The 21,423-nt window shown below is 46.1% G+C and overlaps 1 protein-coding gene across 1 annotated transcript in view; it reads right to left on the reverse strand.

The window, feature by feature from the left end:
- Positions 1-2,108: 2,108 nt before the first annotated feature.
- The window catches only part of Plekhh2 (pleckstrin homology, MyTH4 and FERM domain containing H2), a 106,798-nt gene continuing 87,483 nt past the window's right edge, over positions 2,109-21,423 (reverse strand). The window contains exons 25-35 of the mRNA XM_037198004.1: positions 19,628-19,769; positions 14,082-14,221; positions 12,471-12,626; positions 11,505-11,545; positions 11,341-11,428; positions 9,774-9,970; positions 8,449-8,568; positions 8,109-8,227; positions 7,441-7,554; positions 4,039-4,209; positions 2,109-2,479 (exon numbers count right to left, since the gene is read on the reverse strand). Coding sequence (XP_037053899.1) covers positions 2,294-2,479; positions 4,039-4,209; positions 7,441-7,554; positions 8,109-8,227; positions 8,449-8,568; positions 9,774-9,970; positions 11,341-11,428; positions 11,505-11,545; positions 12,471-12,626; positions 14,082-14,221; positions 19,628-19,769 — 1,474 coding nt within the window. The 3' untranslated portion in view covers positions 2,109-2,293. The remainder of the gene's footprint in view (positions 2,480-4,038; positions 4,210-7,440; positions 7,555-8,108; positions 8,228-8,448; positions 8,569-9,773; positions 9,971-11,340; positions 11,429-11,504; positions 11,546-12,470; positions 12,627-14,081; positions 14,222-19,627; positions 19,770-21,423) is intronic.

Genomic DNA, 21,423 nt, shown 5'->3' on the forward strand with positions numbered 1-21,423 from the left:
AATTAAACACGAAACATTATTCTCCTGTAACCAATCATAATAATATACTTGCATTTTAAAAAATGGCTAGATAAGTAATTTCCCAGGAAATAAAATTTTCACATCATTGGTTACAGAAAATTGACTTCTTTCCATCAAAATATTTCATTTCTGCTCTGTCAAAAACAAGCATAATGTCTAAGGCACCATGGTTTATGCTAAGCACTCACTACTTTGAAATCTCGGGATGGGGGCGTATGGGACTGCTCACCAGATGGTGAATGAATAAAGCTCGCCCACTAATCATTATTAAGTTCTTTTATGGGCACTCAAAAACGCTACTTTATCCTGGTCAAAAACACTCTGAGAGTCACCCCCAAATGGTTAATCATTTATTCTAAAAAAGGAACCTGTTCATTGGGTGAGTGGTTGTGGCTCTAAAGATGGAAGGGTAACCAGCCACTGGAAACCCATTTCTATGGGGTAAAAATATCCTTGTCATTACCAAGTGAGTCCAATATGACTCGAGCAATGCGTTTGCTTCTTGACTTTGCTCCTAAGGGCAAAACACATTTAAAAGGTTTAGTGTGAGGACAGGACATTGCCACAGGAAGAAGCAGCAAAGAGGAAAATACCAGGACTCTGCCAACAGATTAACCGGGCAGCTAGCATTTTTCTCAAATTGGTTTAAAAAATAATGGCACACACGGTGATAAATATATGTCTAAAAATAAATACAAATATTCTACACATAAATAAAATTAGGTAGACTTGTGTTTATGACTATTACAGTTAGACATCTTTATAATAGAATTTCCTATCTTATCACAGTTTCGTTTTTCCCATGAATACTCATTCCATTTCTTTGACAAAGCTTGGACTGCATCGGCCGCTTATGTCGCTGTTATGACTTAACTATGAAATGTTCCCAGATGTGTTGGACGCTCGGCCCCCAAGAGGGCGGCGCTGGCTTGAAAGGTGGTAGAAAGATTGAGAGCTGGCGCTCAGAGGAAGTGAGCCCCTGGGGACATGCTTTGGAAGTTGTACCTGTCCCTGCTTGCTCCCCTCCCTTACTCCTGGCTTCCTATCCACCATGGGCTGAAGAAACCTTGTAGGTCATATGCTCCTGACACCATGGGGCTCTTCCCAACTGCTTAGAACCCTCTCAACAGCAAAAATAATCCTGTGTCCCTTAGGTTGTTTCCGTGAAGGATTTGCCACAGCAATGGGATAACTAACAAACACAGGCATCCCGAGACAATTTCAACTAAAAATTTACTTCCTTTGGCCTAAGTATTTTCTATTAAAATTTACTCTGGAATTTACCCTTCTGTTTTGTTTTGTTTTGTTTTGAGACAGGGGTTCTCTGTGTGGTCTCTGTGATAGTCCAGTGGCTGTCCTGGAACTCACTCTGCACACCAGGCTGGCCTGGAACTCACAGAGATTCCCCCAGCCTCTGCTTCCTGGGTGCTGGAATTAAAGGCGTGCACCATCACCGCCTGGCTGGAATTTACTTTTAAACTCTAATCAGAAAAGATGGTGCATATAGCTTTAAGGAGCATCTTTGTTTCCAAAGATACTCTTTCTAATAAAGCAAGGTCAAAGTGACCTAGCATTAAACACAGTGAAACATGGGGCGCTATTTCAGTGATCTTATGCTGTGCTGATGGGCAGGAGTGCCAGGACTTACTACCTCATTTTAAATACCACACTCCAGTGATCTGCAGAGGCCGCAGAGTCCACACTTTGTAATACCGCAGGGGAGGCTCTAGTTAGCGCCCACCTGTCTCCTCATGTAAGGCCTCATGGACTCAGGAGATTTATTGCACTGACTTACTCTTAAGAATCTACCCCCGGCATATGTTCCCACAGCTGATTCTTACACTGAACCTCACTCTTTTCCAAATCACTTCGTAAGCTAAAGGCACATTTCATTCCAGTACTTACAATTTTTTGGCAGTGAGTTTTTCCAGACAGTCAGCTGGTTTACCAAACGAGAGTTTGGACTCTCTCTCCCAAAAGATCGCCAGGGTATGTAAAAGCAAAAGATGAGAAGCCTTACTGCCCCAAAGTCTGATGGCCAAGGAGGGAGGAGATGGGGTGGGCATCTGTGTCTAGGACACGATGAGTATGCTGGCACGTTAGGCTTTATTGTTATCTGCATATTTAGGGGTCAGTTAAGAGAGTAACCCGTGACTGCTAACGTCTGGGGGGCTGGGGTGCGCGCCGGGCTGTCTGGCAGTGCGTAAGACACTTGTTAGTAGTGGATGTGGTTACTTCATGACCGAGGAGTGAAGGTCCAGACTCGGAGCTTTCAGAGCAAGGTGGGCCCTTTGGTGGGCCTGCTGTTCAGCAGGAGGGGCTGGCTTCCCATGGCCCTGGCGTGGGGCTCCTGGGTCTTGGCTGAGAGCAGTGCCGGAGCAGAGAGGTGGTGGAGGGCTGCCTTCTGCTGATAGAAGTTGTTGATGTAACTGGCAATCAGAAGGGTGATTTCAAGAATCTGAAAAGGAGAAAAACCCATCCTGTCAGGCTCTTGAGACGTTCTCTCCGCAGTCCATGGGCGATTTCAGTTGCATCTGCCCAGCCTGCCACCATGCCCTTCTCTTTAGATGAAAGGTTCTCAACCTGTGGGTCGCGACTCCTTTCGGGGTCGCATATCAGCCACTCATTACAGTTCATAACTATAGCAAAATTACAGTTATGAAGTAGCATGGAAATAATGTGTTTGGAGTGAGGGGTCACCACAACGTGAACTGTATGAAAGGGTCACAGCATCAGGAAGGTTGAGAACCACTGGTGTAGATCACACTAAAGTTTTAGCGTGCCTGGCACCATCAAATTTTTCTGTTACTTCAGTTAGCAGCAGGAATGAATCTCAAAGCTCAGACAAGCTTATTGACGATGCCGGGAACTGTAACGGTCAGCATTAATAACTTCCGTGTGTCGTTTCAATCCTATTAAAACTAAAACGCTGAAGCTACCACGATCTCTTGGACTCTGTGGTTAACTGCTCTCACTAGAAGCACAGAACTAGTCAGAAATGGCGGGGTGGGTAAAGGTTCTTGCTGCTGAGCCGGGGCCTAGATTCAGATCCCTAGGACTCACATGGTGGTAGAAGTTGGGAACTGACTCCCCCAAGTTGTCCTCTGACTTCCATACATGTGCTGTGGCATGCACTCAGAGATACACATGTAACAAATAAATGTAATAAAACATTTTTTTTTTAATTTGTAAGTTTTAGGAAACGCAATTTCTCATCCTTTTTATTAAAATTAGATTTTTTTTTTTTTCAGTACTGGGCCGTGAACCCCAGGGTCTCATTCATGTTAAACAAGGATTCCACCACTGAGCTACAGCCTGGAACCTGAATTACGTGTTTAGAATGCAATCTTTTGAAAAGTTGCTTTACTTAGAGATGTTGAAACTATATAGTTTGTTAATTATAACAAAGGAACAAGTACCTCTTAACTATAAAACTCTGCTTTTTAAAGCCCATAAGACAAATAACCCCAAGTAGATAAGACCATGTGATGCACCTCACAATAACTCCATGACTCTCTGCATTCTTTTGAGACAGGGATCTTAAGTAGCCCAGGCTACCCCGAACTCCACCCCTCCCGATCCTACTCCATCCTGAATGCTGGCAGATGACCACTACTTTTGAAACTTCTCCTCACCAGAAATTGGCCCATATTGGAAAATCTCACTTAGTTCTTTCTTTTGAGACAGGATCTCTCTGTAGCACTGGCTGTTCTGGAACTCACTCTGTAGACCAGACTGGCTTCCAACTCACAGGCATCCCCCTGCCTCCTCCTCTTGAGTGCTGGGATTAAAGAGGTGCCCCACCATGCCTGGCTTTCACTTAGTTCTTAAGCTAAAAGAAGTAAGTAGTCTCATGCCATGTTAGCAAAAGAAAATCGAACTCAGACCAAGTAAGCTGGGATTTGAGCTCAGAGTTGGTTAAGTCATGCCCGTTTCCATCTGGACCACTCTGTGCAAGAAGTATCTCCCCATGAAGGGGCAGGCAGTTGAAAAGCTGGCAGAAAGGGTTCCACTCACCTTGGGTTTTGCCATAGCAAAAAGTAACTTCTCTGTCGGTCTGTCTTTTGAATGAGTGTTGATGACTACCATGAAATTGTCTTGACACCCTCCAAATGTCATCAGGCTCTTGTACACGTAGCTGACCACTAACCTCTTCAAAGAAAAGGAAAAGGAACTGTTACGGGTTGTTCACACTCAAGGAAGATAGAAAATGCTGATATTAATTATGGCAAATGCAAAAATAAGGTTTCTAAGATCAAATCTATTATGATTAATGTAAATAATAGTCATACTAAGTTTATTTGGGAATCACCAACCTATACAGTCAAGTATACATTTGACCCTGAAAACTCAAATTAAAAACTACAAACACCTATATTCACAGCACCCACTAGAAAATTCTTGGTAATTTCTATATGTCTGCTCAGATCTCTCTATAAGGTTGATCCATATGAAACTGATCATTTTTAAGGTCCAAATGGTCAAACACTGTACTGGCAGATCCATATGGTTCCTTTGCTAGGTAGACTCTGGCACAGAGACAGAATCAAGCATATTGAGCAGCATCTTGCTTTAAAATTCCCACAGATCAACCTCCTGTGCCAACAGAAGGGTATGTGAAATGACCATATAGACAACTAACTGTGCTGAACAGTCTCCTGGCTACTGAGTACCTAACCATTTGCTATTATCTTATGTGTAACAAGAATTTTAAAAGGTCTTTTAATAAAAAACCCAAGGCCAGATATTGGGGTGAAAGCTGAAAGATCAGAGAAACAGAACAAGCCACAGCCAACCTCACCTCGCCAACTCCTCAGCTGATCCTGTTTCCATGAATCCTCAGACTGAAAGCCTCTGAGTCCTCACCACTGAGGGTCTCAGTTGAACTGCTGCTTAGTTCCTGTCTCCTCAGCCTTATAGACCGTTCTCCACCCACCATGTCACTTCATGGGATTAAAGGCGTGTGTGCGTGCGTGCGTGCGTGCGTGCGTGCGTGCGTGCGTGCGTGCGTGTACTTCCCAAGCAAAGGCATGAGATCTCAAGTGCTGAGATTAAAGGTGTGTGCCACCACTGCCTGACCTCTGTGTCTAATCTAATGGCTGGCTCTGTCCACTGATCCTCAGATAAGTTTATTAGGGTATACAACACATCCCCACACTTATGTGATGTGATGTGTGTGTGTGTGTAAATAAAACAATAAAAGAAAAAGAGACCAGAGGCCTTGAATTTGAAAGAGACCAGGGGTGTGTGTGCATGGGAAGGGTTTGAGGGAGGAGAGGAAAAGAAGGAAATAAAATTTCATTTCAAAAAACAAAACCAAGAATTTTTTGGTGCTCTCCCACCATGCCACACGTGAGGATCTCCCACTATCTTTATTTTTTTATTTTTTATTTTTTGGCTTTCCGAGACAGGGTTTCTCTGTGTACCTTTGTGCCTTTCCTGGAACTCACTCTGTAGGCCAAGCTCACAGAGATGCTCCTGCCTTGCCTCCCGAGTGCTGGGATTAAAGGTGTACGCCATCACGGCTGGGCTTCTCCCACTATATCTTTTTTTTTTTTTTTTTTTTTTGGTTTTTCGAGACAGGGTTTCTCTGTGTAGCTTTGCGCCTTTCCTGGATCTCACTCTGTAGACCAGGCTGGCCTCGAACTCACAGAGATCCGCCTGCCTCTGCCTCCCGAGTGCTGGGATTAAAGGCGTGTGCCACCACCGCCCGGCACTCGCCACTCATAGATCTGTTAAAGCAGCATTAATACCTTAGGACGCCTTAGATGCGAGCGCAGGAGCATAGAGAGATGTTAGGTTTGCGGATGTGTGGTAGCTGCGAGGTAGGACTGAACCGAGACGAGGTGGGTGTGAGGTGGGATGACAATAACGAAGAACGTGAACAGTCTGTGTTATCATATACATTGTTACGCGGTGAGTGAGAGAGTGAGCGGTTAGAATGGAAATAAGTAACGTGACAGCACATAAAATGAATAAGAGTGAGAGAGCCAGGAAGAGGACGAATTGGATTGATGTGTGCGAATTAAGTTATGTATTTATCCCTAGCTTAGCTGTGAAGACGTGAAGACTCAGGAAGTTTGTGCGATGAGTTGAGTGTAGAGGTAGCGGCGAAGGACGCGGTTGCGTGGTATCAGAGAGGGATACGAAAATCTTGTCCGCACGGAGCTGCTAAAGTAACCAGTGGTTCCTGTTAGCTCTCACGAGGTGTGGTGGGTGGCAGGTGGCTGGGTGAACTGCTGACCATCAGCGTGGCAGGTGTGCCGCTCAGGTCATTCTAATATATACTGCTGATGTTTTAAGAGAGTGTAGAGCTCAGTGTGAGGAACTTGAGATGTAGAGTTACAAGGAGCGAGTGAACATTATAATAGAAACCACTTATACGTCACATAGAATAGATTATGCTATAGGAACCGGTCGAGTGAGACTTGAATTTTGAGAGAGCTCTTGATAACTCATGCGTTGGTTGGTGAGCGTGTGTGATATGGCTTAGATAGTTCTCTCGCTCTCTCAGAGACGATGAATAAATGATAACCTACTCTGTTGAGGAGGCCAGTGAGGAGGGCGGCTCGGAAAGTGCGAGTGGTGGAGCGTGTGTCTGAAGCTGGTCGCGAGCACGTTGTGTCGAGAGTCGTGTGAGTGCGTGTGAGTACGGAGAGAGCATGCAGAGAACAGAGAGGAATGGAGAGCAACCTGAGTGATAGGCACTTGCTGTGACATCGCGCATAGCGCAAGGTCGTCGACGGGATCCGTGAGCGATTCGACCTTCAGGAGCGCACATTTTGAGGGTGTGGTTGAGAAGCGCGCGCGAACACGCAGCAGGCACGCCGGTACGTTAAGGATTGGGACAGATCTGCTGTAGCGAGGCGAGGAGGGGAACTGCTAGTCGGGGGAGAAGGGGGGGCGAGCGAGCTACGCTGACTCAGCGATAAGTCTTAGTTAACCATTATTATGTTGCATTGGGTTCAGGATGCCGATAAGTTAGGGGGGGGGGGGGGCAGCACACACACAGATCTTACTGCCTATAAATAAAAAATGAACTCATGAGGCTTATATGTCATTAAACGTGTAAATGTGAGAGCAGAGAGTGAGTGGAGTGGCAGCGTTGAATGCACGGGGCGATATGTTTAATATTTTTGTGTGAGATGAGTGACACAGCGGAGTAGCGCAGCTCATCTCAATCGTCAGAGTTTATATAAAACACTACGTATGGGGTATCAGTGAGGGATTGTGACTGTTGTAGGTGACTACTGAGAGAGTCAGAAAGAAAGTGTTTGCTATAGCATCACAGTGGAAATGCACAGGAGAGTAGAGACGAAGCGAGAGAGCGTGAGAGCTTCCCGCTTATCCGATGAGGTGGGCCCTGAGCCATGGAATGAGAAGAAGCTTGAATTACAGTAGAAGGGGGTTTAACCTTACCGACTGGGGTAATATGGCCGTAGGGGACGCGTTAGATCGCATGTTTCGTGGATACCGGCGCAGGCAGGCGACAGAGAGAGGATTGCCGGGAGATGCTGAGGTGCGTAGTGGCGGCTAAGAGAGAGAGAGAAAAATAGTCTACGTATATAGTATGCGGCAGAATCATGAATAAGACAAGCATAGCTTTCTGGGTCTAAGATATGGTGAGCGTCTGGGCCGCGCGAGCGTGACACGCAGAAGGCGGGCAGCAGAAGAACACACTGAACCCTGTACCGAGGAGGCAGTGTGGCACGGACTGGAGGAACGCAGGTGGTTTGTGGCTTAAGAACCCTCATTGCAGGCTCAGCGTGCTTTGATGTGTAGTAGAGTGGGTGGCGATGTCAGCGGGTGCGGCGGTTTTGACAAACATCGCCAGGAGCTCGCGGAGTGTTCGTGTGCGTGTCAGGACAGTGAACGTAGTGTTGTTACAATCTTGGGTTTCGTTCACATATTATAGTATGTGAGGAGAGTTGTCTGAGGTGGGTGCGGTGGTGGTGGACCGGGTAACTCCCCAGGAAGACACAGCAGGCAGGCGGCTGTACTGTGTCTGGTAGGTGACAAGAGTGGAGAGACGATAGAAGAGTCAGATTGATGAGGTGGAGAGATGCTCAAGTGTGGAATTGCGATACTCCGTAGTAATACTGATAGTCAATTTCTAGCAGGAAAGACGAGAGAGGAGTCGCAGATGGGCCAGTGGAAGAGGGGTGAGTTATCGATGAGGTGGTGTAATGGCGAGATACGGAAAAAACTGGGAGAGAGAGAGCATGAGGAAGGAGTAGTGAGATACTTGGCGACAGAGTCAGATATATGAATTCGTCATAAAAGGCGGATTTAAAAAGAAAAAAAAAATAAATTGTAGAGTGTAAAGGAACCAAAGAAATGAGTTATTACAATTAATTTATAATTAACGAATCTCAGCTGGCTGGTGAGTGCGAGTGAAGGTCACATCATCTCTTTAATCGGCAATACTTGGAGAGACGTCAATGGGCAAAGCGAGTGAGAATCGTTGATCGTGCCGTTTTAGAGTTGAGAAGTATCTCGCGTCATGCGGGATGTTGTGGAAATGAAACACAGGGTAGATGAAGCACACTACAATATAATCGCAACTGATAACCTAAGAACTCGTATCAGCACACGCAGAAAAATTCGGGTTAAGAGACCGACGGAGAGTTGTGTGGAGGGATATTTATATTACGCATGATTGTTTCTTTGATGTTAAACAAGCACGAGGAGTTACTTATGATCGATAACACATGACTGCGCATCTTAATGTCTAGCGTGCGTGCAGAGGTACACATATAGGGATGAAAGGAGTGCGAGGCTGATATCTAGATGTGGAGGATAATAAAGTAGCCAAAGTTCAGTGCGTCTGATAGAGGTTTACGAAAAATCATGACACTTATAGGAGGGTTTTTTACACCGTACCATATCTGTTCTACTGAATAGGGTGGTTTGGTTACTGTCGTTTCGTCTCAGCTTATCTTTGCAGGTTTCGAGAGACAAGAGGTGTAAGTCGTTGTCGGATGAGTTTCGCCATGGTTATCGAGAGATGCGGATCATGAGACGGTTGAGCTCTGGAGATAGTTAGCGACTCGTCTGGTAGAGCTGCCAGGACTGGACTTGAGGAGGATTGGCAGCAGAGGAGCGAGGCACTGAAGCTCTGCTGGGTCCTCAGTGTGCTAGGATTGCAAACGAGGACGCAGCGACCGCACGCGCCGGCGGTCGGAAGTGTTAGTGGTATGACGCCATGTAGAGGAAGTATAGCAGATATAGGGAATTGTAGGGAGCATAAGTAGTGCTTGATCCGTTATGGTGAAGGAGTAGCGGTACAGCAAGTCACATTTGCTTAGTGGTTGACATAAGCCAGCCTTGCCATGCTCTGTATAAGCACGGAATTCTGATGCAGAGAGGGATGTCTCTCGAGGCTGGAGCGCGAGGGCGTGAGACTGTCGAGGGAGGAGACAGAACGATTCTAGTGTGGGTTCGGTGCAGAAGCGTGAGGAGAGGTGCTGTTAGGTGTGTGAGAGTGAATTATTGCTCGAGGTGCTGGATGGATGTTGCTGTCACCTCTGACTGCTCCGACAGGGATTTTGGGAGAATATGAGTGATGTAGAGCGGAGAGACTGGATAGGGTCTGCGAGTCTAGATACACATTATGTCGACTTCCACAGCGAAGCAGATCGCACAGTGAGAGGAGAGGAGGAGGTAGAGGAGCGCAGGGAGAAAAGGTAGACTGTATACCTCTCTGTCGTGCCGCGTGTATGAGAATAGGTATGGCTAGAAGGGTATCCGACACAATGTGATGCAGATCAGAAATCGATAGGGTGAGTACCCCGCGCAGTCGGAGTGTAAGAGTGGTGCACGCATGGTGAACACGATGGAGAGAAGAAGTGAGGTTGGCCATAGGAGTCTGAGCCATAGTCGATGCACTGGGTCGATGTCTCTGAGTGATAGAGGCTTGAGAGCGGCCACCACCGCATTGGACGTGAACCTAGAGAGAAAGGAGCCAGATGACAGTGAGTGCCCAGTAAACGGGCGTTGCTCCAGAACTGTCAGAAGGTAAAGAACCGTAATAGGGAGTATTTAAGGAGATGAAGGACCGCGGAGAGGGAGCACGTGAGCAGACTAAGGTGAAGGTTGTCAACTCGCCTCGTGTGGTCCTATAGAGAGAGAAGACTAAGGAGCTAGTAATGCGAGGAGTGCGAGCCCGTGTGATAGATGATTGTAGAGGGATGGGAGAGGTGACGGATGAGGTACCAAGCAGGTATGGAGGGGCCCTTGTGTTATGAACATCACGCACTTTGGTTCCATATGGTTAGATTGGCCTAGAAAGGCACGCTCTGGAGAGATTCATAAATTGATGTTTCGATACTTTGATAGATCATGTAGTGCAGCGCGAGATTTCATAAAGTCGCGCTAGTGGAGTGTGGAACTATGTGCCATACACTATGCGCGTTTGTGAGACGCAGGACTATTAGGTGATCGCTGCTCTAAGGGCTCAGCTAGTGGACAGTACTAGCACAGGAAATGCGCTGGTGCCGATATCCAGGACACTTGCTCTACGCAGTCTAGACTGAGGGACAGTTAACTGATACAAGGCTTACGCCGCAATGAGACGGCTCAGAGCTTAGCGCTGTGAAGAGCGGAAGACAGTAAGGAGTAATCAGAGAGTAACAAGAGCTTGAGACTGACTCTTGCCATAAAAGTAGTGAGGTGAGAATATAGGAGTTAGGGATAGTGACTAAGAACAGTGTTGTAAGGTGGGCGATCACCGCGGGGTTACGAAGATAGGCATGAGTATCGGTGACGCGGTCGACCGACGAGGGCATTCGCTTAGTTGGCGCGAGGGATGGTGAGGAGCATGATGTATTATCGCTTATGTTACTATCTATTGTTAGTCTCAATGTATGCTGACGGCGTTGAGGATAATATAGTTCTATTCAATCAGCAATGAGAGAGAACATTAAAGCCTAAATTAGGATGCTGCAGGAGTATGCAGTGCAGAGGTGAATGATAATCTGGGGTCGTAGAAGATTCTAATTTGTACGAGAGAGAGTGGATATTAGCAGAAGGGAGGGGCAGTGTGATTAGATTTATCTTGTTAGATCAGTCGGCCATTACGGTTGAGTGTTGATAAAGAAGAGACCGAGATGACAGCAACTGTAGTATCCTAGACCAGAGTGTGCGAGGACAGAGTGCTATGTTGCGTCATCCAGGGAGACTGTCGTTGCACGTTCGGCGGATGGGAGGAGGGAATCCAGAGAGCTGACGCGATGGATCGGCGGATCTATCAAGGAGAGAGTGTGGCGATTGGATAGTGGATAATCGAGTGCTGTAGTGAACACCTCTCACGCTATTTACGAGCTGAGGGCCGACACGCGTATGGACTGCTGAGAGCTCACGGTGCGAGGAGAGGGCGCGATGAGGCGGACGTGTGAAGAGAGTAACTCTTGAAGAGGAAACAAACGAAGACATGGAGGAGTACCTCATTAAATTAGTGAGCCTAACCAGGGGCTGAGTCATACCCAGGCGGGCACGATTTAGGCGAGTAAAAAGGATGAGTAGGCTGAGAGAGTGAGACATTAAGAGCTGCACAGCGCTCATTTAAGACACGATGGGTATTATACGTGCGACGAACGATCAAAATCAACGGAGCGCGTTAGGTGTGGGTATAACAGTGTGGGGCTGGTGGTTTGCAGCGCTATAGTGGAGAGAGAGTTAGAGAAGTTCTCGGATTGCTAATGACTCTGTCTCTTGTCCTGGATTTTCGAATGCAGTCGAAGCGACCAATAAACGAAAGACAGGAGAGAGCAGAACAGTTACGCCAAAGAAACTACGTTAGAGAGGAGTTGCGACGCGGAGCTTAGGTGTCTGTGGCCCAGACCACACTCCCTGCAGTGGTTTTCTGCAGCTGCCTGTTCTGATCTCTCCAAAGGGTACTTAGCACACAGCACCTTGTTTACAGGCCTGTTGCAACACTGGCCCTGCTGAGAATGGCCCTGAAGGCTTGTACAACTCACTGGAGACTGCGTTATGTGACCCCGGAGCTTGGCTCAAGGCTTGCCAAACAGGGCTCCGTAAGTGCTCATTAAATAAGTAAGCCAAGAGTGACAGAGTTAATGAGTGAATGAGGGATGGACAGGAGGAGTTAAGCGGAGTTCAGGTTGTTCAGGTAGCTCTTTCGTCTCCTGACTGATTAGCCTAATGACTCTCAAAATTAGCATGTGTGTGTGTGTGTGTGTGTGTGTGTGTGTGTGTGTGTGTGTGCATGCGCGCATGCACGCGCTCAGGTGTGTGTACTCGGGAGGAACGGGAGTGGGTGGGAGATGAGTAGAGGGCAAAGAAGAGGAAGGGACCTTTCCCCCTTTCCCCAGAATTCCTCATTGGTTTCTTTAAGTTGCTGGGAATTTCTTCATTTTTTAAAAATAAACCCAAAATATGCTGTATCAGGGGTAACTCTGACCAGCCAAGTGCACAGAGGTTTCTATTGCGTGTCCTTCTTCCCATTCTTTCTTACTTTTGCAAAAAACAACTTGGCACCAAAGAATGGCCACTTCCTGGCTACTGTTAAATAGATGCGCACGCAGTCAGCCGCACTGTGTCCCCGGAGGGCCATCCATCTGGTGGAGAGTCGCTGGTAAAGCTGCCTAAAAAAAGTGGGGGGACACAAGAACAAGACACAAAAGCAAACCCGTAAGTATCGTGTCATCCTCCTAGACAAAGTCCCCTTCAGCGCATCCCAAACCCCTTTGATCCCCCCTTTACCGTCCTGGAAAATTTTCACCAAATTCTCCCCTGGCATTCAAGTATACAATGCACCTCCAAGTAAATCTTTATCATCTACACGACTAACATTAAACCTGAGTGTAAGTCAGTTTGGCAGGTAATTTCTCCTCAGAGTATTTTCACTTTTCACCGTTCAGTGGTGCCCAAATGGTACAGTCTGGAGGAACACTGAGTTCATTTCTTCTCAGACTGAACCCAGGGCTAGCCACTTCCACTAAATGGTCAAAAGCTTCTTTGTGATCAGGATTAACCCAGGATTAAGAGCAGATGAAATGGTGATTTAAATTATTTTAAAAAGTTGTTTCAAAACTGGACGTGATGGAACACACCTGTAATTTCAGTATTTTTGAGGGAGAGGCAGGAGGATCGGGAGTTTAAGATCATCTTCAGCTACATACCAAGTCTGAGGCTAGCCTGAGCTATAAGAGACTGCCTCCAAAAAAACACGGAAGCTTATTTATGTCATCATACAATGAATATATACTTCAAGCATCATGTAGGTGACAAGTAGATTCTAAAGTTTTTAAAGACATCCTAAGCCAGGCGGTGGTGGCGCATGCCTTCAATCCCAGCACTCGGAGGCAGAGCAGGCAGATCTCTGTGAGTTTGAGGCCAGCCTGGGCTACAGAGCGAGATCCAGGACAGGCTCCAAAGCTACACAGAGAAGTCCTGTCTTGAAAAACAAAACAGAAAAAAGAGCACCCTAAAATATGTAAAACCTCTTGGGGGCACCTTGGAATTATACATTCTAAAAGAAGATTCAGACAGAAAATTTTATTAAAATCCTAGTATAACTCTCCCCTCCAAAGAGCTGAAAATGCCATCTTACTGTTGGGGAATATTATTTTGAGGTGTGTTACTTTTGTTTATGTTACATTTCGTTTATAACTCTGTGAAGCTATAATGCTTTGCCTGTCTAAAACACCTGATGGTCTGATAAAGACCTGAATGACCAATAGTGAGGCAGGAGAAAGGATAGGCAGGGCTGGAGGGCAGAGAGAATATATAGAGGGAGAAATCTGGCTGAAGAAGATAGAAGGAATGAGAGAGGAAGGAGGAAGACTCCAGGCGTCAGCCACCCAGCTGCACAGCCAGGCTTGGAGTAAGAAGCAAAGAAAGATGTACAGGAGTAGAAAAGGAAAAACCCTGAGGCCAAAGATAGATGGGATAAATTTAAGTTTTTTTAAAAAAGCTGGCTAGAAACAAGCCAAGCTAGAGCAGGTCATTTATAATGAAGAATAAGCCTCCATGTGTGGTTTACCTGGGAGCTGGGTGGTGGGCCCCCAAAAGAGTAATAACAACCAACAACATCTTACCGTAACTGTTCCTCAGAGCAGCCTTCCCTGTACCTTTTAGGGTAAAATTTCTCTATGACTTGTTTGAGGTTTTGGCTTGCTTTGCACTGGTTATGCCCGGCTGGAGTGGAGAAAGGTCTCTCAAAATCCCCAATCTCCACCTGGTGGGAGAGCCCCAAAAGAGAAGACACAGGCCAGTGAGAACAGCTTTCAGAAAGAAAATCACATTTGCTCTCCCGAAACGTTCTCTGTGCACAGCAGACCCAAGTCTGTCTGTCACGATTGTGCAGCTATAGAATTTATAATCATATGTCTGAATTGTTGTTTTAAACATAAATTTCACTTGAAATCAAACTTAGGGAGAAATTCTGGGACAAACGCTTTGGTCCCATTTCTACTCGGAAATCCTGTCGTAAGCTTCTCTTCCTGTTACCATGATAGAAAATTCTGACAGCAGGATTTATTTTGGCTCACAGTAGGTTCCATTTCACAGTCCATCATAGTAGGAAAGCCACAGCAGGCACAGGAAATCCGTAATCAGGGACAGAGAACAAGGGATGCACGCTTGCATTCTTCTGACCGTGGATGGGATGTGACCAGTAACGTGAACTGTGAGCTGAACTTAAGCTGCTCTGAAATACTTCAGAGTATTCTATCGCAGCAACAGAGGAGAAACTAAACACCCCCTTAGTGGTATTTGCTAAAAGAAAAAAAAAAATCCTTAATACCAAGTATAACACAGGATAGTTTTTCATTGTAAAGTTCTATTTTAATCACCAGGAAATAAGCTGAAACGACAGTTCAAAATAAAAGGTGAGAAAAAGACTAAGAAATTTGGCAATATTAGTTGGACTTTTTAAGGGTCTCTATTGTATAAAATGGTAGTGAGGGCCACACAGTCTCATTACTGTTCCCCTGAATTTTTGCAACAAATGTTTCTATTCTCACCAACTCTTCCTATGAGCTGATTACTTTCGGGAATACACAACCCTTCCTTCCCTGCTCTCCCCGATGAAAGAATCTTCAGTTTTTTACTAAAGCCATCTTCAGCCTACTTATCTGCCCACCACTCTCCCGACTCGCCTACCAATCTCTGCACCCAAACCTCTCTTCAGACTCCAGTGTAAGTCAGGCGCTACAGTACACGCTGTGGGAGAGGCGGAGTCGAGCATCGCCCCCACCTTCAAGGAGTTTACCACCTGGTAGGGGAGACTGGGGCATAAACAAATACTGTGACAAACTCTAATGCCTTGCATAGGGTACAAAAGGTGTTCAAGGAGGGAGATGGTATGGGGAACATTTGGATGATACCCTACTAAACATAGCATTACCCACAGTACCTCGCAGCGAGCAGGTGGCGGTTCACCAAGCCCCAGTGGTCTTATACAAAGTGCTCAGGCTCCATTGTTTAGGTTCCCGGATTCAGTTTAGGGTGGGTCAACCAGCCTATAGGTTCTGAGGCTCTGAGCTCACTCCAGGCTTCCTCTTTTCTAATTCATAAGCTCACAGGCTGCTGTCTGAACCTTAGGCGAGCCTTGCCCTTCCAGCCTGTACGTGGAATTTTCTAGGTTCTTTGACTCCGTTTCTGCTTGTTGGTTGAGCATGACTTTGCTCTTCAGGTCTCATTCCTCATCGCTCCTGGTTTCTAACAACTCCCACCTTCACAGTCAGGCATCCTCCCTAATGTCCTCACAGAATCTAAAAGCTGCCCACCCAACCACACCAAAACCCTTCCCACGGGCCTGTGCATTGTCTCTCCCATCACCAGGGAGCGCTCACACAGTTACCTACAAAACCTAGACCAGCCCGTAGCCTCTAAAGTGCTAGACAATAGCTACCAACCATAGTAGACCATTCAAGGCAGCCTGCCCCCTTGGGAGCCTTTTGTGGCTTGTTCAAGGTCAGTATCTCTCTATCTGGTCCCTAACATACCAGATAGCATAGAATGAACACAGCGATTGGAGACAGTCAACTCAGGTAACCCCCAATGTGCCCACACATGTTAGAAATACACATCCCTAAGAGGTGGATTTAGGAGCTGGAGAGACAACTCAGTATTGAAGAACATTGGCTGCTCTTCCAGAGAACCCAGGTTCGACTCTTAGTACGATCACAACCATCTGTAACTCTAGCCCTAGATGATCAGTTACTCTTTTCTGGCCTCCTAGGACACAGCAAGAATGTGGTACACACAGATATAACCTCCAGGCAAGGCCTCATACACATAAAATAAAAATAAGTAAAATCTCAAAAAATGCAGATTTAATTTTTCTTAGAAAAGTTTTTTTTTTCTTTTTAAACAAAATTAAAAGCTAAAGAAGGTAAATGTTAGTAAAGACAAGAGTGATTTTCATGAGGAATTTATGTCCCCGGAAAGGTGACCCCTAGCATGGCCAGCAGCATGGGATCTCCTTGATTGTCTAGAAAGTAAGGGTCTCATCCTTTCTTGCAGTCTTTACTATTTGTAGAAAAAGAACACCTGCTTTTTCTACAGCACACATGCTCTCATGCTCAGATGATCTTAAAATACCCTAAAAGTAAACTCAATGACTAAGTGTCCATTCTCTCAAGAACATCAGGGAAAACTACTCATGGGAATGAATGCTAAGCCAGAGGGACAGGGACAGTGGTGGCCCTTGGGGAGGCCAGTCAAGGATGCAAAGCAGAGCCACAAGTAATCATGAGCCGCCAAAGTCTGCAATGTGCACATATGAAACATGGCAGAAACTCCCCAGAGGGCCATTTGAGCCAACCAGGAAGGATCCAGAAAGGTTCCCTGGTAGACACAACACTAAGCTAAGGGAAGCTAAAGGACAAGAGGAAATTAGCAAGTGAGAGACGGAGGCGGAGCCATTCCAGACACCTGGGACAAATCACTAAGATTAGTAAATTCTAGAAAGGAAGCTGGTGCCACACCCAAGTGAGGGACTTTGCACAGCGAGACCCATGCTCCAGGTAGGGAGAGTTGAGGATGTCGAAGCTACCCAGGCAGCAGCCAGAGGCAGATCATGAATGACCCTGGATGTGAATGAAGAGATGACACCTGTGTTTTGCTCTCTCCCTCACAGGTACTAATGCTGTGTCAACAACTGTCCATGGGCAAGTGGCACTGTGCCAGCTTCCAGTCTCAGATCTAAGGAAAATGGCAAATTCTCCTCCATGTCTCTTTTGGAGTATGAGTTTTGCCACTCACCCACCATCCTGGTTGGAGGCTCAAATAGTTCCACGAACAGAATACATGTAGCTATACCGTGGACGGTCCTTGTAGAAGTCTCAACTGTGAGCCAGCATCACAGGCAGACATGTAAGGAGCCTCCCAATGATTCCAGCCCTCACCCATGGCATCACGACTCTCCCTCAGGCTAAGCTAACTGAAGCCACGGGAAACAGAGACTAAATGCCTTTTGCATACCTGCTCAAATTATTTTTGGAGTTTTTAATTGTCATTACTGTATGCTTTTCCATTTTGTTTGTTTTCACAACAGGGTCTCAGTAGGTCTCACAGGTTGTCCTGGAACTTGCTATGTAGCCCAGGCTGGCCTTGAGCCTGTGATCTTTCTGCCTTTGCCTCTCAAGTGCTAGGGTTATAAATTACAGGCGTTCATCAGCACATTCAACCTAAAATCATTTGCTAGGCAGCAATGGATACCTGGGAAAATCCCTCCGGCAGCTGTGTGAAGGATAACTTTGTGGGGGGACCACACCAGAGAGAGGCCTACGGTCAGAAGGTGGTTGGGGAGCAAAGGATGTGAGGCAGGTCTGAATCACAAGAATGGAAGTCAACACAGAGAGTGGTGAGCAGAGGACCAAGTGTGAGTTTCAAGTGGTAAGATGAGGCAGCCAGTGGGAAAGGGGGAGAGAATGGGAAAAGGCCTCGGGGATTGCCGGAGTGGGAGCTCGGGCGGAGGACTAAGAGGGACAAGTGTCTTGATGAAGATGCACAGTGTGGAGAAAGGGGAAGATAACTAGTGGGCTGGATTTAAGGAGCCCTTTAAACAGGCATGAACTGGAGTAAAACACTTGGGAATCATCAGCGTGGGTGCTGAATGAGATAAAGATGAGATGTTCCAGGATGATGTGTGGGTGAGAATCCACGGACTAGGGACCCAGGGACCCAAGTATCTGTGCACATGGCACTTCCCAGGAAGCTTTTATCCCCTTCGTGAATGAGATGCAGACTCAATTGTGCATCTTACAAACCACCCTCCTCTTACAACTGCCCTCCTCCTCTTGAGTATGACGACCTTAAATGACCCAGGCATGCTGCTGCCTGGGTGGGACTAATTCCCAGCCTCCTTCACAGGTAGGCAAGATGGTGTGTTTAAGGTCTAACCAGGGGCTTAAATGAAAAGGTCCATGTTGTGGAGACCCACAGAGGATATCTAGTGAGACATTACTCAAAGTCAGAGAATCTGAGCTTACTTTACCCAGCAGGGCTGCATAATGGGATGGATTGGCCAGGGGCATGTTTACCAGGTCTTAGGAAGGGTCTACACTTGGCTGTATGGTGTGCTTTGATCTTGCAAGGGGGACAATTTTTGCCTCTCCCCTTGGTATATTATAAAAAATCCTTTTGAATAAAGCTCTGGGCTGCTGGGTATTGACCCAGGCCCTCCCAAAGCTATCCTGTGTCTCTGTCTTTCTCATCATCTATTTCTATCTTTCTATCTAATATTTCCTCATTCCTCTCTCCTCCACCTAAGAACCCTTTATAAGGTGGGAGCAGGTCGGATCTGTCTCCCACAGACTCCCATACTATGTAAGTTAGGAGAAGTTTTCCCAAAGCCAGGAAGGCATGCCCTTCTCAGTCCCCCATCCCACCCCCTCCCCAACTCCTGAACATGCTGGGACTCTAATAGACCTCCAGAACCATGAGGATGACGCTCATGGGTGGCAGAATGGGTAGAAAGACCAGGTCCTGATGGTTCGGTAGAGGTATCAGGATGTAATATTTACCTTGTAAGAATCAAACTTTTTTTTTTTTTCCTTTGGGATAGGCTTTTGCTAATGTAGCCCAGGCTGGCCTTCAACACATGGACCTTCCTGCCTCAGTCTCTCAAGTGCTCAGATACAGCTAGCTACATATTCACCGCACTCAGAATAAAACATACTTCTGTTTGGTTAAGTCACTATTAATTTGTGTGTGTATGTGTTAAAGAAGTCCAAACTTACTTCTAATTGACACAATACGTAAATCAAAGAAGGTGCTCTAGCTTTGGCCAAGGCACGGTCCTATTAAATTGCTGGTTGCACATAACGTCTTCAGGATCACCACTCTACACTCAGATTCCCTCATTAAATGTCACGCCTCGAGAGCAACACTTTCGAAAGAACTAAGAAATGCATTTCCCTTTACAGAATGTAGTGTCTCATCCTACGCTACCGCAATTGGCAGGGGTCAGAAAATAATAATGTAATAGTAATTTAGCCTGCAGTTTTAAGTGTCTTCTTACTCATAATAAAATGAATTTAAAGACCTGCTGAGGGCATCCTGTCTTGCTGCACTTAACTGAAGAAATTAGCATCCTCCCTTCTTGTTATGCTATTTTATAGAACACGGAATTTACCTGAGCTAAGAGCGCCGCCATTTCTAACGCCAGGTCCTTGTTCAGAGGAAAAAGGCCATTTATTATCTGATCATTTGTCTGGTACAGCAAAAGCAGCTTCTCTCTATCAGTCTCTCCACGAGCTTGCATTGAGAAATACAGTCTGGAAAAAAAAAGAGAGAGAGAGAGAGAGAAATGTCTCCTGATACTCTTATTTTTTTTAAATTATAAATCCTACACTTGTGTGTGTGTGTGTGTGTGTGTGTGTGTGTGTGTGTGTGTTTCTGCACGCGTGCCACCATACATGCATGGAGGAGGTCAGGGGACAATGTGTGGGAGTTCTCTCTTTCTATCATACTAGTTCTGGGGATCAAACTCAGGTTATCCGGCTTTGTGGTAAGTGCCCTTACCCACTAAGACATCTCACTGTTCTCCCCCCCCCCTTTCTTCCATGATAGAGACAGAACCAAGCACAAGCTAGGCAAGTGCTCAGCCACTGAGCATCCTACCTTTCACCAATGCTCTCACAGAGGAAGACAGTGAAGATGAACCACAGGACTGCTTTTAACAGCCCGCTGCATGATACAAACAGACCACTGTCATCCAGAAAGCACGGGGCAAACTGATTTGAAGTGCAAGAACCCTTCTATTTAAATTAAATTTAAAAAATATACAGAAATACTAAGTCATGGTGGTGGTTTTAAAAAGATTAGCCCCCTAGGCTCATGTATCTGAATGCTTAGTCACCAGAGAGTGGCACTATTTGAAAGGATTAGAAGGATTAGGAGCTAGGGCCTTGTTGGAGGAAGTGTGTCACTGGGGGTGGGCTCAGATTTCAAAAGCCCATGCCAGCAGGCATAAATGTACACGCTCTTTCTTTCTTCACTGTTTTCAGATCAAGATGTAGCTCTCAGCTACTTCTCCAGCACAACACCTGCCTACAGCCATGCTCCCCCCAAAATGATAATGGATTAAATCTCTGAAACCACAAGCAAGTCCCTAATGAAATGAAAGAGTTGCTTTGGTCATGGTGTCTCTTCACAGCTTTGGAACAGTGACTAAGACAGTCCGTAAATGAACTGGTAGGGGTTAAGACTCTGAGTGACATTAAATTTACCCCCGTAAGGAATGCAGGACACAGCAAACTCTTCATCCTGAATAAACCCAATTTTCAACACACAGTCTTTTTTCAACATCTTGGGCATGCTAAATGGGAAATGAGGGTTTCAATTTAAAAATTCAACTCCAATTAACAACAAATGTCAGGGGAGGCTTTTCACTAGATGTCAAAAAGAAAAGAGTCATACATTCAGGTCTGTTTTGATTTTTCTCGGTCACATGCAGATAAGCATCTTCAGGAAGATCAGAAAAAAACACACTCTCTTATTCTTTATGGAAACAGGACACAGGCTTTCTGTTAGTTTTGAGATGGGAGTCTCTGTGTGGCCAAAGCTGGACTTTGGGTGGCCTCCAGTGATATCCACACCTCACCCTCCTAGAACAAGTATGCTCCACCACACCTGGCTTGTGACATGGCTTTCTTTTGCCGGAGCTGGTGCTCACCGTGCAGTGGGGCACAGGTGTTATGCGTGTGCAAAGCGCTAAGACAATGGGGTGGGTAAGCGACATCCTAACAAGTCTGAATGTTGCCATGACAACACAGTGGTGAGCGAGATGACATGTGTGGACATATCCTTTAGTTACAGCATCTCTCTCTCTCCCTCTCTGAACACTGGGGAAGGAGAGGCCAGAGGGCTGCGATCTGGAAAAACATGGCGGGTATTCTCCATGAAGAGAACAGTTCTGGTCATCTTCCT

Source organism: Peromyscus leucopus, chromosome 22 (genome assembly GCF_004664715.2).
Source record: "Peromyscus leucopus breed LL Stock chromosome 22, UCI_PerLeu_2.1, whole genome shotgun sequence".
Lineage (NCBI taxonomy): Eukaryota > Metazoa > Chordata > Mammalia > Rodentia > Cricetidae > Peromyscus > Peromyscus leucopus.